The 17,514-nt window shown below is 39.1% G+C and overlaps 1 protein-coding gene across 2 annotated transcripts; it reads right to left on the bottom strand.

Annotated features, from left to right (window-relative positions):
- Positions 1-1,193: 1,193 nt before the first annotated feature.
- Positions 1,194-17,244, bottom strand: eef1e1 (eukaryotic translation elongation factor 1 epsilon 1). 2 transcript variants are annotated; one of them, XM_057323070.1, is made up of 4 exons: positions 17,138-17,244; positions 16,389-16,586; positions 4,193-4,288; positions 1,194-2,231 (listed from the first exon to the last, which is right to left on the bottom strand). In XM_057323070.1, the coding sequence occupies exons 1-4, from the start codon at positions 17,219-17,221 to the stop codon at positions 2,088-2,090; spliced, it is 522 nt and encodes a 173-aa protein (XP_057179053.1). In that variant the 5' UTR covers positions 17,222-17,244; the 3' UTR covers positions 1,194-2,087. The 2 variants fall into 2 exon arrangements, with proteins under 2 accessions (XP_057179053.1, XP_057179054.1); XM_057323071.1 differs by lacking the exon at positions 1,194-2,231 and adding an exon at positions 9,019-9,164.
- Between the last annotated feature and the right edge of the window lie 270 nt (positions 17,245-17,514).

Genomic DNA, 17,514 nt, shown 5'->3' with positions numbered 1-17,514 from the left:
GCATTTATTACGCGTTACCACCATGTAACTTTATTCCTTCTTCCTGTTTTGCTTCAATCATGTAATTGCGGTAGACAATCAGATGCCTGCTTTATGAGTGCATGGTAGAACTGTCACGTCCTGTTGAATGCAGATAACACGCGAGCTGTCACAATGTTTTACCCTGCGTTAACGCGCCCCACGCAACGCTGATAGTTTGGTTGAATCAATCAGGGTCTCGTGTTTTCGAAGCAACACATCTCATCTGGCATGCAGCTCTTTATCTTGTTAACAAGACATAATGAACAGTTGGTGAAACTTCAAGCACTGTGGGGGACACGATGTAAACAAACGCGAGCGCGGCCTACCAAAATCCCAGTGTGTCTGCCTGTCGCAGCTGTACAGCACTAAAGTCTGGTACTTTGTTTGAGCACTCTTAAACTCGCCAGAACTGCTGCACTGTCATCCCGCTGAGATACCTACAGTAAAGTTTCTTCACTGAAGATCCTGCTGGTTCGAAGGAAAGGCAAAACCGAAGTGTAACAGTCCAGACCCTGGTGTGCTTGGGGTTGTCGCTCCTCACTCTCTCAAAGGCCCTGCAGCCTCGTTGTCTATTAACCTTGTGGCAAGCTGTGAGCCGGACCCCTATGTGAGAGCTGACGCCCCAAACCTATTGAACTTTGACTCGTTAAGAACTGTAGGAAATTAATTATAAAACTCTGTGAGAAAGCAGAAGCTTTCCCTCAAACTTTGCGAGCAAGGCGGAAACTAATTGGCACGTGCTTAAAATCTCCTGCTGTGGATTCTTAGGATCATTCATGACTTCATTTACATGCTGGAAACTAATGTTTCAAAATCTGAAATCTCTTTAAAGCTTTCATGAACATCTGCTTGATGTGGTCTGATCATCTTTTGTAGATGTGATGAATTTCATGTTGATGAGGGAAGCTTCTTTTACATTAGCCCCCCACCCCCAATTAAATCTGGAGACAGAAATAAACAGGCAGACAGAGGGTCCACTGTGCATCTCTCCATTATCTGGTCACAAGGCCCATTCTGATGACTGTGAGATATCTGTCGCTTCTTCAGCCTTCACTTTCACAAACACACATCGCTTTGTTCCACTGTGGTTCCTCTATGGACACAGAAGAAAATTCTTTGAATTCTGCAAAAAATAGGATGTGTCATAGATCTAAAGGAATCTAAAACAGCCATTTTCTTTTTTTTTGTTTTATTGGCACAGGAGAACATACTGTTGACATTAATAACCCAAACCTGAGAACATAGACAAAAGGCGGCTTACAATAAAAGAAAGTTTAATAAAATAAACTGTCAGCATATGCAGGGCAGATAATAAATAAATGATTTTAGATTAAATTAAGATTTTTCACTGTAAAATATACAGACAATCCATACATTTGCATTATTATTTGCATACATTTCCCTTACTTGAAAAGCAATAACCCTTTTAATATGCTCTAAAGTCCTGACAAATCTAATTCAAGCAAAGATCTTCCATAAAACTGCTCGATATCCAGACCAAAGATCAATATGGATAAAGCAGGTGTATGCTAGTAAAACAGGTTCTTTATAACAGGAAACAGTGTAACAAGTACAGATGAGAATGAAATGAAGAGCACAAGAAAATGAGGGCGACACACCAGTTAAATGCCCAGAGCACAAACGTGTCATCCACTCAAAACCCAGACTACTGCCCACACCAACACTGAAATCACAAACAAACTGATGAACACCACAACAAGAGTCAACTTGGTTATTTCAATTATACTTAAATCATTCCCTGAAATAACATTCATGTATTTATTTTGTTGACATTATTAGAGTTAATTGCCTTCCGAAGATCACAAGAGCACTCTTTTCCTTCAGCTTGTGAAGTCTTGGTACCCTGACACACATAATTTGAATAAAGCCCAAACAAAGAAACTATGTTCGTAATAAACTCATTTCACATAAAGATTACAAAACAAAAAAAGACCAGCTCTGCTTGACTTGTCCTGAAGATTTGGGTTAGCGTCAGAACTGATGTAGTGACCCCAAGGTCTGTTTTACGTAACAACTGAGGATAAAGTTGAATAAAGTCGAGGTGTTTAGTGGTGACCACTTGGGTAAACTCTGTTCCTCAGAACGACCACAGGAGGCAGATGGTGCCTTACGCCTGGGTAATGCTGGATGTGATCAAACCATCTGGTGATGTTCAGAAAACGCTCTTTCTCCTGTATAGCCAATTCCACCTGAGAAAGAGAACAAAAATGTGACAATGAAAACAAAATCTATCAGAATATTACTACAAAGACATCCAATTTAACACCTGCAAAAGAAACTTGACCTCATCTGAACTCACGGTTTATTGCTCAACAATCACAATGAACCTAATTTGTCTTCATATGCCACTGATCTGAACAAAATAAAAAAAAATATTCAACTAAAAAGTTCACAGATTTAAAAAAATCATGTAACTAAGATTTTAGTTGTAAAAGTTACATGACTGGTTAAAAGATGATCATAGCTTCATTTTTTTTATAACATTAGATACGCATTTTAATGTACAGTTGAGCTCAAAATTATTCATACCCTACACTAAGAATAGAAGGTTCAAAAATGAACCTTTTGAGGTTCCTGGAGATTGAAACTGTTGGGGCAACACAAATGTTGCCTTTGTAGCACTATACATCTCTCTTTATAACTTTTACACGGTCCTAAATAGAAAAAAGGTCACTTTGAAATCGGTTAACTAACAGAGCTTTAGTCTGTATTTTAATGTACAGTAACCATGTTATATTTCATTTGTTTTATTTTCATGTTTTCATAAAGGTCATAGTAATTTTGTTAAGTCTTACCTCAGACATTCGAGCATTTCATCTCAGTTCCTGTGCTCGCGCGAGCAGCAGAGTTTGTAACGGTTTTGAGCTGGGCCACGGACGCGAGAGACATTAGAACGCAAGACTTCGTTTGAGGCGAAGTCGAGTTGAAATATCTCACTTCCGACCTCGTAGCGTTCCAGTCAAATACTTTACAGTTTCTTAACATTTCGCATAAGTTAGCTCCGCGCTACTGCAAGCATTTTGGATCATGTAACGCGTCTCCCTGCGTTCGTGCTTGATTGATCTGCCCTGAGTTCATAAATCGTATGTCCGACTATGAGCGCAGTTACGATCTTATTTCCAAGTAGTATTTGGGAAGAAGCCAGGGGCAGACTGGCCATCTGGCGTACCGGGCGTTTTCCCGGTGGGCTGCTAACGTATGGGGCCAGAACGGAGGCTGTGGCCTCTAACATATGGGGCCGTAAAGGACGCGTTTGCCACTAACGTATGGGGGCGCTTAGACAGACGTATTATAAATGCGAATGCACGCAACGCGTGAAATGTATTTCATACTGAAATTCCCCTCCCAATTTAAATTTATTATTGTCTGATGAAAACAAAAGCTTAATGATACAGATTTATTTGTACAGCTTTCTTTGATCATAATTACCTAGGGTATGAATAATTTTGAGCTCAACTGTTTATGGAAACTCCAAGCAACTCATGTACAGTTACATAATAAAGTATGAAACGAAGCATTAACAACTGTTGACCCATCAGAGTTACAAATGTCACTGCAAATACAAATATACTGTATCAGCTCCAGTTCTCACACCGACTGGAACTGCTGCCAAGGGAGCAGTAACTAAGAAATGATTTGATGGGGGTTAAACTCACCAAAAATGCTTGAGTTTTGTTGTAAGACATATTGATTGGTTAGTTAAAATAATTCAAAAATATTTTTCTGTTGATCAGCTAAACCAAACCCTGTGTGGTCCCGATGCTGTAAAACAAGAAAACATCGAAACCTCCAGGGGGGCATAGGGAGTACTTTTTATAGCCACCATGTCTAACTAAACATATCCTTTTCAACTAAGTGACACACCAAACCTTGTAGGCTGTGACAATTCTCCATCAGTCAAACAAGTTAAGGCATGATCTTATATTTCCTTTCTCTCTAATACTCATTTCTTCCCTCTCTTCCTCTCAATGGGCTCCTTCAGGCTCCTTAAACTTCCTTGGCTGCTGTCCTGGGAAATGACATCACTTTGCGTCTCATCTTTTCTGCTGTATCAGGTTTCTTATGCGCTTGAAGCATCTGACGGTTTTAACTGGAGATCTGTCTCATTTCTCTGGAATGACTGAAGTTTACTGCCGACGGAAAGACTTACAACAATGTGGTGAATCCCATAGTACATCAGGATGTCCGCCAGCGTGAAGACATTCCCAGCTAGATAAACTTTGTCCCCCAGGTACTGGTTAAGTTCCTGAAAATATTTTAAAAAGAGAGGTCAATAAGAGGTTGTTTACACAAGACCGTTTTCAAACAAAAACGGAAAACTTTTTATGCGTTTTGGCTGTTCGTTTACATGACAACGGCGTTTTTGAGGACTGAAAACGCAAACTTTTGAAAATGGGTCTCAAAGTGAATGCGGCGTTTTCCAAAAACATGACGTCATACACATGCGTATTACACGTTCAGTCTGTAGGCATGCGCAAGCATAGACATATACAGTTAGGGCCATAAATATTTGGACAGAGGCACATTTTTTGTTATTTTAGCTGTGTATCAATATGTTTTCGAGTTACAGTTTTATAATAGATATTGTCTTAAAGTGCACACTCTCATCTTTATTTAGAGTGTATTCACATCCAGATTAGCTGAAGGATTTAGGAATTACAGCTCTTTAATATGAAGCTCCCCCTTTTTCAAGGGACCAAACGTAATTGAACAGTAGAATTAAAAACCGGTTTTATTCACAGTTATGGGCTTTTCCTTAAATAATTTTGTCATAAATGAAGCATGTTAAAGGTCTGGAGTTGATTCTACATGTGGTGTTTGCATTTGGAAGCTGTTGCTGTGAACCCACATCATGGGGTTCAGGGAGATCGCCATGCAAGTGAAACAGACCATAGTTAGATTTTAAAAACACTACACATCCGTCAGAAAGATGCCAGGAACATTAAGAGCGGCCAAATCAACAATTTGGGACATTCTAAGAAAAAAACAACACACCGCTGAGCTCAGTAACAAAAAAATCCTAGGTGTCCATATGAGATCAAAGTGGTGGATGATGACATTATCCTCTCCATGATGAAGAAAAACACCTTCACAACGTCCGGACAAGTGAAGAACACTCTCCAAGAGGTAAATATGTCAATGTTTGTCAATCAAAACAATAAAGAGAATACAAGGAAAAAATAGAGAGGGTTCACAACAAGGTGCAAAAGCCTCAAGAATAGGATGGGTAGATTAGACTTCTGAAATAGCCGAACAAGCTCTAGAAAGCATTTTTTTGGAGAGATCAAATTAATTTCAGCCTGCATAAGACTAAAAAGAATAAAAGATATGGAGAAGGCTTGGAATATCTCATGGTATGAGCATACAACATCTTCAGTAAAATAGTGTTCAGGTAGTGTGATTCCATTTCCATGCATGACGTCCTCAGGCACTGGGTCACTGGTGTTTTTTTGGTGATGTAACAGAAGACAGAAGCATCCGGATTAATTCTTCACTTGTCTGGAAGTTGTGAAGGTGTTTTTCTTCATCATGGAGAGGATAATGTCATCATCCACCACTTTGATCTCATATGGACACCTAGGATTGTTTTGTTACTGAGCTCAGCGGTGTGTTGTTTTTTTCTTAGAATGTCCCAAATTGTTGATTTGGCCGCTCTTAATGTTCCTGGCATCTTTCTGACGGATGTGTAGTGTTTTTAAAATCTAACTATGGTCTGTTTCACTTGCATGGCGATCTCCCTGAACCCCATGATGTGGGTTCACAGCAACAGCTTCCAAATGCAAACACCATATGTAGAATCAACTCCAGACCTTTAACATGCTTCATTTATGACAAAATTATTTAATGAAAAGCCCATACCTGTGAATAAAACAGCTTTTTATTCAACTGTCCAATTACTTTTGGTCCCTTGAAAAAGGGGGGCGCTTCATATTAAAGAGCTGTAATTCCTAAATCCTTCAACTAATCTGGATGTGAATACACTCTAAATAAAGCTGAGTGTGCACTTTAAGACAATATCTATTATAAAACTGTAACTCGAAAACATATTGATACACAGCTAAAATAACAAAAAATGTGCCTCTGTCCAAATATTTATGGCCCTAACTTGTATATATAACTAGATGCCGCATTGCTCCGCTGCTGCGATACGTCAATGGTGCCGCCATATTGGTGAGGGCAACAGTGCACTAAAAGCCCACTAAATGGAAGCGCTGCGCTTTTTTGGCATTAAAAGCACAATCACGTTTACATTTCTTAACATTTTTCAATGGTTTACAATATACGTATAGAGTACAACTTTACCATGTCTCTAGTTGCTTCGTGTCTCGATTATAGCTACTGTAAAATTAATGGTTGTCATAAGGAAATGTGAAATCCATTATTTGTGCCTGTTATTCGTGAGAATCCACTAGATGGCACCATGTTCAGTGATATGTTATAGACAAGACAAGCAACAGAATAAATTACCACGTTGCAGTAGTCGAGAATAAAACAGACATGTAGTTTAGAGATATATTTGAATCATCGAACAAAACACCCAAGGTAATACAGTTTAATTTACGGAAATGTTATATAAAACAAATGTTTTTCACTGTGGAAATGGCTTTTTCTGTAGTAATTTTAGATGATAAAAAGATAAAAGATGTTCTTTTATTTATCCGGTAAACCCGTTACAGCAGTAAAACATGATGTATGTGATATGGTAAATCAAATAACACTTCCGTGCATTGCAAGTATGAAATAGCAGTATATAGTCATAATAAAGACGAATTGTTTTGATTTTTCCCAGGATTTTAAAGTGAACGAGCTGTTTTCTGATCATGTGCATTTAATCTACCTTAAATTATTTCACATTAGTGATGTGTAGACAATAATTAAGCCTAAACGATTTCTTGACAAGCACATTTTTTAGTTTTTACAGTTCCGTATGACAATAAATACATTCAGTTTATTTAGTTAAGTTTAGTTAAGTCTAACCATCTTTAACTGGAGCCAAAACATTTCTGTACTCCACGTAAACAGAAAAGTATTGAAATTAGTCGAGAAATGAAAATGATGTTGTGTTTTTATCCAGATAACTGCAGCTCCACCATTCACTCATATGTCTTTGTAGTCGGCTTTTGCCTTCACCAATATGGAGGCATTGACGTATGATCCACTGGACAATGCAGCGTCTAGATATATATATATATATATATATATTATATATATATATTAAAACACTGTATATGTCTATAGTATATTATATATATATATATATATATATATGTGTGCGTGTGTGTCTATGTGCGTAAGTATTCCCCAAACAATAATGGCGGACTCCATGTTGCATGTTTGTACTGCATGACATACTTATTATAATTTGTCCAGCAAAAAGTAGATTTGCTGCATCACTACAACCAGCGGAGACGTAGTATTTATATACACAAAATATAAATATACATACATGCCGACAAAGTGTATTAAAAGCGCTTTTACCTTAAAACAGGTTATATGTGCGCAGGCATGTAGTGTTTCTTTGTAGCACAACAGTGCCATTCACTGGCCTGGCATGCATAATAAAGCGTTTTTATTCTTTTCCCAGATCTGTGTAAATGAAGATCGTTTTGATAACGCTGTCATGTATGCGTGAAACTTTTCAAAAACACAAACGAAAAAGTTTTCATTTTTCATCGTGTAAACTTACTCTAAACCAGCATTTAGAGCATACTTTCAAACAATAACACAACAGAAGGTTGAAAACGTTTCGAAACATTTTAAGAATTACCAAGCACTGCTATTACTAGAAAGCTGCTGTCGCATATACTGCAATTTAAAAGCGTCAACACTTGCTGGTGATTTATAGGCCTCAAGACCTTAAAAAAGATCACTAATACAGCAAAAACTGTCAATTAAAAGAATCACAAATGGTGATATACCACATTCATTATAACATGTGAGAAAATCAGGATATGTAAAACCTGTTACAATATGTAGTGCAGAAGGTATATGCATAGCCATAGCAGAATATTAGGACGACTATCAGGAGGATCATATACACATCCACAGGCTGCGGTCTCACAACTTGAACACACTGCAGTGTAACACATGTGTCTGTAGGCTGTCCATCTCCTGTTCCTCAGCTAACCGAGTGAGAGTTTGATGTGAAACTTTCCTAAGGTCAGATACTACAGCGGGGGTGGTATGTGTGCAGGTCTCAGGGGACAGGAGCATCTTCAGCACACTGCACTACACCGTCTTGAGGGCTAATGGAGGCAGTGAACAGTCTTCAGATGAGCCACCATTACACAAACGCACACACGCAGACACACAGTGTCCCAATTCATCTACTCATGCTATGCTCTAAAAGCTTATACTGCTTTTGTGACTGAACTTTGTTATACATTTTAGTGTGTAGCAAAACAGCATGCAAGTTCTGTTTTTCAGGAGTACAAAGTACTTGTCCACTTATCCCAAATCTTCCCAGCAATCCAGAGAAATTTGCATTTAAAGCAAGGTTACGATCCTCTTTAACACATCGCGTCATTACTTGTCAATAGCGTCATGTTTCCACTTTAACTGCAGGAGCAGTAATCACAAAACAGATTTAAAAGTTTTAAGTAGTTTTGTTGGGTCACTTAGGCCTGCCACTATAAGAACTTTTTTGCTTGCCATCTTCTCAGAAATCAATATACACTGAACAAAATTATAAATGCAACACTTTTGTTTTTGCCCCCATTTTTCATGAGCTGAACTCAAAGATCTAAGACTTTCTATGTACTTTGTGTACAGGCCTACTTCTCTCAAATATTGTTCACAAATCTGTCTAAATCTGTGTTAGTGAGCACTTCTCCTTTGCCGAGATAATCCATCCACCTCGAAGGTGTGGCATATCAAGATGCTGATTATACAGCATGATTATTGCACGGGTGTGCCTTAGGCTGGCCACAATAAAAGGCCACTCTAAAATGTGCGATCCTGAAGGATGATGCTAACCTCGGAGCTGTCGTGCTGCACGTGGGGGTGAATGACGTCAGGATGAGGCAGTCGGAGATCCTGAAGAGGGACTTCAGGAGTCTGATCGAGACGGTATGCAATGCATCGCCCACGGCGAGGATCATCGTATCAGGGCCGCTTCCTACCTACCGACGAGGGAATGAAAAGTTCAGTAGACTATTTGCTCTAAATAAATGGTTGATGTCATGGTGTATTGAACAGAAGCTGCTCTTTGTTAATAATTTTGATCTGTTCTGGGAGCGACCTAGGCTCTTCCGCCCTGACGGCCTGCACCCCAGCAGCATCGGAGCGGTTCTTCTGTCTGACAACATCTCAAAGACGCTACGCACCGCTTGACTACGTCTCCCAGCGGTAAGTCAAAACTTCAACCATAGTCTGTGTTCCTCCCACTCATCTGTTATAAATGTTACTGCTTCCAAATGCATAGAGACTGTGTCTGTCCCCCGAATAATACTACAAAATAACAAAATAGCCAAATCTCAGAGAAAAAATCTAATCGTGATTAAACCTGAGGACAATGTAATAAACGACCAAAACAAACTCATAAAGTTCGGCCTACTTAATATTAGATCACTAAATTCAAAAGCAGTTATTGTAAATGAAATGATCACAGACAACAGTTTTGATATACTTTGCCTTACCGAAACCTGGCTTAAACCAAATGATTATTACGGTCTAAATGAGTGTACCCCACCAAGCTACTGTTATATGCATGAGCCACGTCCGGTTGGTCGAGGTGGCGGTGTCGCAACAATCTTTAGAGACTTTCTTACTGTAACTCAGAGAACGGAGCATAAATTTAAATCATTTGAAGTGCTTGCGTTGAACATAATTGTTCCAATTGACAGTAAAAAACCATTGCTTTCTTGTACGTTGGCTACAGTGTATAGACCCCCTGGTCCCTACACTGATTTTCTGAAAGAGTTTGCGGACTTCCTATCGGACCTATTGGTTAACGTTGATAAAGTACTAATTGTCGGAGACTTTAATATCCACGTAGATAGTGCTAACGATGCATTAGCAGTGGCGTTTACAGAGCTATTACACTCTTTTGGAGTAACACAACACATCAATGGACCCACTCATCGATTTAATCATACACTAGACTTGATTATATCTCACGGAGCCGATCTAACCAATATAGATATTATACCTCAAAGCGACGATGTCACTGATCACTATCTTATAACATGTACACTGCGCACTGCAGAAATCAGCCGTTTAACTCGTTATCGACAGGGTAGAACAATTACCTCGACTACTAAAGATAGTTTCACAAAGAGCTTGCCAGATCTGACTCCTTTAATAACCATACCAATAAATACAGAATCGCTCGATGACATGACCAGCAAATTGGGCACTATTTTCTCTAATACATTAGAAGCTGTCGCACCTATGAAGTCAAAAAAGATTAATGAGAAAAACGCAGCACCATGGTACAATAGCACCACTCGCGCCCTTAAAAGAGAAACACGTAAACTGGAGCGCAAATGGAAACAAACCCAATTAGAGGTCTTTAAAATTGCGTGGAAAGAGAGTGCAAACTGTTATAAAAAGGCACTAAAAGCAGCAAAGGCTGAGCACCTCCGTAACCTCATAGAAACTAACAAAAACAATCCAAGGTTTTTATTTAGTACAGTTGCTAAACTAACAAATAAACAGACTTCACCTGACCTGGGTATTCCGCCGCACCTTGGTAGCAATGATTTCATGAATTTTTTTACAGAGAAAATCGAAAACATACGAGACAAAATAGTAAAAACTCAACCTCCAAGTCTGTCCTATAAATTAGTACCAACCATCGCCCCAAAAGAAAGGCTACAGTGTTTTTCACCTATAAAACAGGAAGATTTAATTAAACTTATTGCAACATCTAAACCTACAACTTGCTTATTAGACCCCATACCAACTAAATTATTAAAAGAGTTATTACCCGTTGCAATTGAGCCCATTTATAACATTATCAACTCGTCAATTAATCTAGGCCATGTCCCAGGAGCCTTTAAACTGGCCGTCATTAAGCCTCTTATCAAGAAACCAAACTTAGACCCCAATGAACTAGGAAACTATAGACCGATTTCAAATCTCCCTTACCTGTCTAAAATACTAGAAAAAGTAGTGTCCACTCAGTTGTGCTCTTTCTTACAAAATAATGACATACACGAAAAATTCCAGTCAGGCTTTAGACCGCATCATAGTACTGAAACTGCGCTCGTTAAAATTACAAACGACCTGCTTATAGCATCAGATAAAGGTAACATCTCACTCCTAGTCCTGCTCGACCTTAGTGCTGCGTTCGATACTGTAGACCATAAAATACTTCTAGATCGCTTACACAATTATACCGGTATTCAGGGACAGGCACTACAATGGTTCAGATCTTACTTATCAGACAGACATCAATTTGTCCATTTAAATGGGGAATCATCAAATCTAACGCAAGTAAATTATGGATTACCTCAGGGATCGGTTTTAGGACCCTTGCTATTCTCCATATACATGCTGCCCCTTGGAAACATTATTAGAAAACATGGAATTAGCTTCCACTGTTATGCAGATGATACTCAGCTATATATCTCATCAAGACCAGATGATTCCTTCCAACTATCCAAATTGGCAGAGTGCATCGACGATATAAAGCATTGGATGACTTGTAATTTCCTTCTTTTAAATTCTAATAAAACAGAAATATTACTTATCGGACCAAAGACACGTGAGCAGAATATTTCGGATTATGACCTGCAAATTGAAGGCTGCACTGTTACTCCAACAAATACAGTTAAAGACCTTGGCGTTATATTAGACAGCAACCTGTCATTTAAAAATCACATCTCAAATGTCACAAAAACAGCCTTCTTCCACCTTAGAAATGTTGCCAAATTGCGAAATATTTTATGTGTGGCTGATGCAGAGAAGCTTATTCATGCATTTGTGACCTCAAGACTTGACTACTGTAATGCACTGCTTAGTGGTTGTCCTGCAGCATCAATAAACAAACTACAGTTAGTTCAGAATGCAGCTGCCAGAGTTCTAACCAGGTCCAGAAAATACGATCACATAACCCCAATGTTATCAACCCTTCACTGGTTACCCATTAAGTATCGTATTGACTTTAAAGTTCTTTTAATTACTTATAAAGCCTTAAATGGTTTAGCCCCTACCTACATAACAGAGCTTCTACCACACTACAACCCATCACGCTCTCTAAGATCTCAAAACTCCAGACTTTTGATAACACCTAGAATAACTAAATCCACCAAAGGGGGTAGAGCTTTCTCATACGTAGCACCTAAACTCTGGAATAGCCTCCCCGATACTATTCGAGGGTCAGACACACTCTCCCAATTTAAATCTAGATTAAAGACACATCTTTTCAGCCAAGCATTCACTAACACATAGCTAATGAACAGCAGCTACGCTAATTATTCTCTTTCTGCCCTCGCCGTAGGGAGAGATTCCGCCAGGCCCAGATGAACGTCATATGCCCATCCACAACTAGAGATTACGCCAGCTACATCGGAAAATCCCGTACCATCCTCATGCGAGAGCCTGCGGACTGACTGACCATCCCAGCTCCATCCAAGGCAATTCCATCACCACCCAAGAAAAAGGCGACCATCTGGCCGGCCCAGCTCAGACAATTCCATCCCAACCGAGAGCAAAGACGGACTACCTGTCACATAAATGCTAAATTTACAATACTTGGTATTTAATGCTAAGCTTACATCACATGACAGCAGTATGAAGTTATGGCTGCACTCAGTGACTTTGATTGGAGGTAGCTGGGTGGGTGTTGTAGGGAGTGGGGGGGCTTGTTGGTTGTGGTTCGGGGCGTTTCATTTGTTGGAACTGTGTGGGTCTGGTCTGGTTGGTCTTGTTTTGTGGTCGATGTCGGACAACAGAGGAATAAAGTTAATTATGCCATTACTACTTTTCCCTGGTTGTTCCTCTGTTGTCTGTTGTTGATCGCGGAATGGGACCGGGTTGGACCTGCACGGTTTCGGCGGGTGGGGTTTCCTGGGTCACGGCTCGTGGGCTCTCCCTATTCTTCGTGGACGTTGCTCGGTGGCTTTGGTCGGGGTCACTGAGTGCAACTATGACACGTCAGAGGAGATCTGGCCCTCCCGGCTGAGCCTGGTTTCTCCCGAGGTTTTTTTTTCCTCCATTATTCATCATTGGAGTTTGGGTTCCTCGCCACAGCAGAGCAGTGCAGTGTTGGCTTGCTCACCGGGAGACTGCATTTATTTATTCATTTATTTATTAGATATTTATTATAATGATCTTGCTTGGTCTATAAACACCATGCACTGTGCCGTGTTTTACCTTTCTGTGTTTTTCTAATTTGCTCCTGTAAAGCTGCTTTGGAACAATGCACATTGTGAAAAGTGCTATATAAATAAAATTGAATTGAATAGTTATATAGTTTTTATAAAACAGATAGTTGATCCTTGATTATTATTGATCGATTTATGTTATAAACCTCTTATCACACTGTCCATCTGTTTTACTCCACCTCATCGTGTTGTGTCTAGGACAACTCACAGGTATCGGACACCTGACACATACATTATAATTCAAGTTGGACCAACTAATGTATTTCTTAAGCAATTTTTTGGGTGGCCATTGAACGTTATTTACGAACAGGCTCTATATCAAACAAAACTGTTAATGCGGTAGATTTTGAAGACTTGTTTTTTCCAAACAGATAAATATATGTTGAGTTCTAGGATAAAGTAAATATGGTGTGATGCGTGATATGTGCGACCCCCTTTACATTTCCGAACAGGCTTTATTGGTCAGGAAAACACTACATAACTCCTCAAGCAATGTCTTCTGTTCAACTGCTGCTATCCACTCCGAGTGGGCATGCATATGTGTGCCAAGACAAAGCTAACAGAGATGACGTGATAGGCTAGAATCTTAATGTTAATGATTTCAATGAAAATCAAACACCCATATAAACACAATGGTAAAATATAGCATCACATAAAAATACCAAAATCATTTTAATATTTTGCTCAATAAGTCGATAAATTGATTTTCTTGCCAAGCATCTCGCAGCACCGGATGCAGTCACACACCCCATAGCAAAACGAATCACAACTTGTTATAATGGTTATTAAACTTTGTTATTCATTCAAATCCTACAGACTGCGCCTTTAAGAAAACTTTTCTTAAGATTGTTGAATGTGGTCCCAGGTCAAAATTGTGATTATTCAAAAACGTTTGAGCTAAAATCAAAATTATTTACATTTTATATTTTAAATAAAACGTAATGAGAAAAACATTACTTCCAAAACCATTAGGATTCAGATGTTTTTTAAATTATTTAATCCAAAATTTCTTAAATTCCGGGGCATTATAGCACAGTATACAGTCAATTTCATTTTTATCCCTGGATTCTTTCTGTGTTTTCCGCATCATGGACATCATAACAGAGCTTATCTCACAGATGACAGCAAGAGACTTGCTTTTCAAAACACCTGTCCAGTATGAGTTTCATGCCAGTCATTGTAGTTTGTGGTTTCAGTCTCACTGTTGCTACAGGCTGTAGTTTCTCTCACTTTAAATGTTGAGATCTTTCAGTTGTGTGACACTGTGAGACAGTGGCCTGCCCTGGGCAAAACATCGGCCCTTCATTACTGCTTAAACTGCCACTATTAACCAGCCATCAGCAGCGCTCTGCTCCAGACTCATGCACAGAGTACCCAGCACCACACAGTGACAGCTGCCACCGAGAGGCTTCATCCTGCTGAGCATCTTTGTTAACAAGACTCTTTACACTCACTGTCCACACACAGACCTTTCTGAGATGATCGCAGGACAGCACGTGACCCATGCTAATCTCAATGTTAACAATAGGCTTGTTCGACTTGCGGAGCTGTGCAGATCGATCGAAATCTGACGTGAAGCAGTGCATGCTGGTTAGAAATTATGTCCGACTTGAACCGGTGTTCTGCCAATTTATGCATCCCTATCAAATTTTGCTACCTCCATACAAAAAGGACTAACCCCTCCCCCAACCCAACCCTTACACCTAAATAACCCCTCCCCCAACCCAATCACAACACGAGGGTAGCACAAATTTATGGGTAGCATAAATTGGCAGAACACCGGCGCTGATGCCACGTGACCTTCACGTGTGGCATCAAAGTACCGCAAGAACATTTCGAGAACAGCCTTGCTCAGCCGGCGCAGCATCTCAGGAGCGGCTGCACCAGGCTGTGATGACGACATAGCTTTTCATGATTGGCTAGACAACGATCACGTGCGTTTCGGGTTTATTATAACACCTTCAGTTCAACTAATACTTATTAATGCATGTTTATAAAACAGCTAAAACTCTGTTTGTACAAATATAATAGACATGTTATTTTGTGTTGTTTAATAAAAAAATGAAATGAATACAGACTCCGTTGGTTAATTTAATAATAATATGCTTATGTTTACCATGATTTTTAGGCACACAGTGTTAAGCAGCACATAACATTTGCAATATGAAGAGTTTATGGTTGCTACTTTTTTATTTAAACGTTTTTTTATTGGACAAATCCACTATTCTAATCCACTTCAATCGCACTTTGAAAAGGAAACACAGTGCGAACGTCACTACGGCAAGCAGCAGCTGTCCGATTTGACTGCTCCTTTTTCAACTCCTCCCTCTACTGCAAGCAGCTAATCTCGCCGATCGGTCTGCAAAGCGCCGCATGAGCTCGAACAAGCCTAATTAAAGCCAATGTGCAGTTTGGATGATTCTGCTCCAGACCTCAACTATTATTGGTCAGAAACTCATGTGACCGCAGAGATGCTGGGTCATCTGATTGAAGAGACATTCTCTTCAGTCACTACAAAAGGCCGTCATCTCCATAAATCAGAATCTTTTGAACATGATTTAGATATTTACAGACTTTACAAAGGGATCGGAAAAGACGTTGATGTGAAATTATAAACATGACAACCCCTAAATGAAGTTAATGATAAAAATTCAGATAATCATATTCTCAAAAAATTATATCCGTTTCAATTCCACAACAAATTTGGTGTTTTTTTAACAAACTCTCAGTGGTCTGTTGCCCGATGATAAAATAATTTCCGATTACAACTAAATGGATATAGTCAGACACAGTATATCATTTTTGTAAAGGGTGTTCATGCATGTGCTTAGAATTTAATACATTTATCAAATACTTTTATAGGCGGTCTGAATGTAATCTAATAAATTTAACTAAATGGAAATCTGACACAAGGGTAACTAGTAAACAGTATGAGGACAGTATCACACACCAGTGATGCATATAAAACAGAAGAGATGCATCTAATAGTTGTTGTTACAATCATAATGATGTTACCTTCAGGATAACTTTGAGCTCATCTTTCGGACAGTTGTCCACTCGTGCTATTCTGTATTCGAGCCACTGTTGGACCACAGCTCTGTCTTCAGCACTGTTTCCCAGCAGCTCTGCTTTTTTGGCCTCATGAACCAGATGAGACGCTATGGTGACCAGACCAACCAATGCTGCTCCATTGTTGTTCTGGAGAACAGGAACCTAAAATTGAAGCAATAAATATGACACGTCTACTAACAAGGCGTTTGGAGCTTTTGGTTCTAACACCGAAGGTTTTAGCCTTTTATAAAATTCATAAAAACATTGGCATGAGTATATCCACACTGAATACAACAAATACACATATTACAAAAATAACTAAAAATAAAATCATATCAGATTATACAACTTGTTGTGACACCAAAAAGCAATTGGTGTGTTTGAGTTTCACTCAATTTTAATGACGTATTTATATTCTCACGAGAAATATGGGTTTGTGACATGTTTTGTGTGCCATTGTCTTCAGTGTTTCCACCTATCACAGTAACACCTCAGATCTTCAGTCTGATACCACACACGCATATACATACGTTTATAGAGATCAAAAACTGAGCAAGATGCTGCTAATTGAAATCAGAAATTTCACAAAGACATATACGACCGATTCAAACTTTCATTCAAATGCTAACACACGACACGAACACGTCTATACAACGCATCACTCATAATTACGCGCACATGAAACAGAACGCTTTATATCTGTATGCATTCACCTTCCTCTCTCCCTGTGTGCTGTATTTAGTAGGCTTCTTTAATCCTAAACATTTCTCTAGCGAACTCAGCTCCCGTAACGCCATCTTGGTCACACCGGAAACCAGCCTCTCACTGAGAGCGACCGCTGATTGGAGGAGATCCTATAATCCCGCCCCCACCATGTCATGGTGGACAGATCAGACCACGTGCTCGTTCTAATGTGTGATTTACAGTATGTGGTAAAGCATGTGAATAAAACACCCTTTTACCACTTACTGAACAACAACAATAATAAGCATGATTTATTAAATAATTTATTTCAAATAAATATGATTGCACGGTAAGAACTTTTTTAGTTTATTGTATGCATGTATTTATTTATTTTTATATCTTATAG

This window comes from Triplophysa rosa, linkage group LG23 (genome assembly GCF_024868665.1).
Source record: "Triplophysa rosa linkage group LG23, Trosa_1v2, whole genome shotgun sequence".
Lineage (NCBI taxonomy): Eukaryota > Metazoa > Chordata > Actinopteri > Cypriniformes > Nemacheilidae > Triplophysa > Triplophysa rosa.
This window is presented reverse-complemented; position numbering and strand designations above follow the sequence as displayed.

Coding starts and splice junctions, on each gene's coding strand:
- eef1e1 (XM_057323070.1), bottom strand. CDS start 17,221: ATGGCGTTACGGGAGCTGAGTTCGCTAGAGAAATGTTTAGGATTAAAG. Junction 4,289..16,388: donor AGCTCAAAGTTATCCTGAAG/GTAACATCATTA, acceptor AAATATTTTCAG/GAACTTAACCAGTACCTGGG. Junction 2,232..4,192: donor ATGGGATTCACCACATTGTT/GTAAGTCTTTCC, acceptor TCTCTTTCTCAG/GTGGAATTGGCTATACAGGA.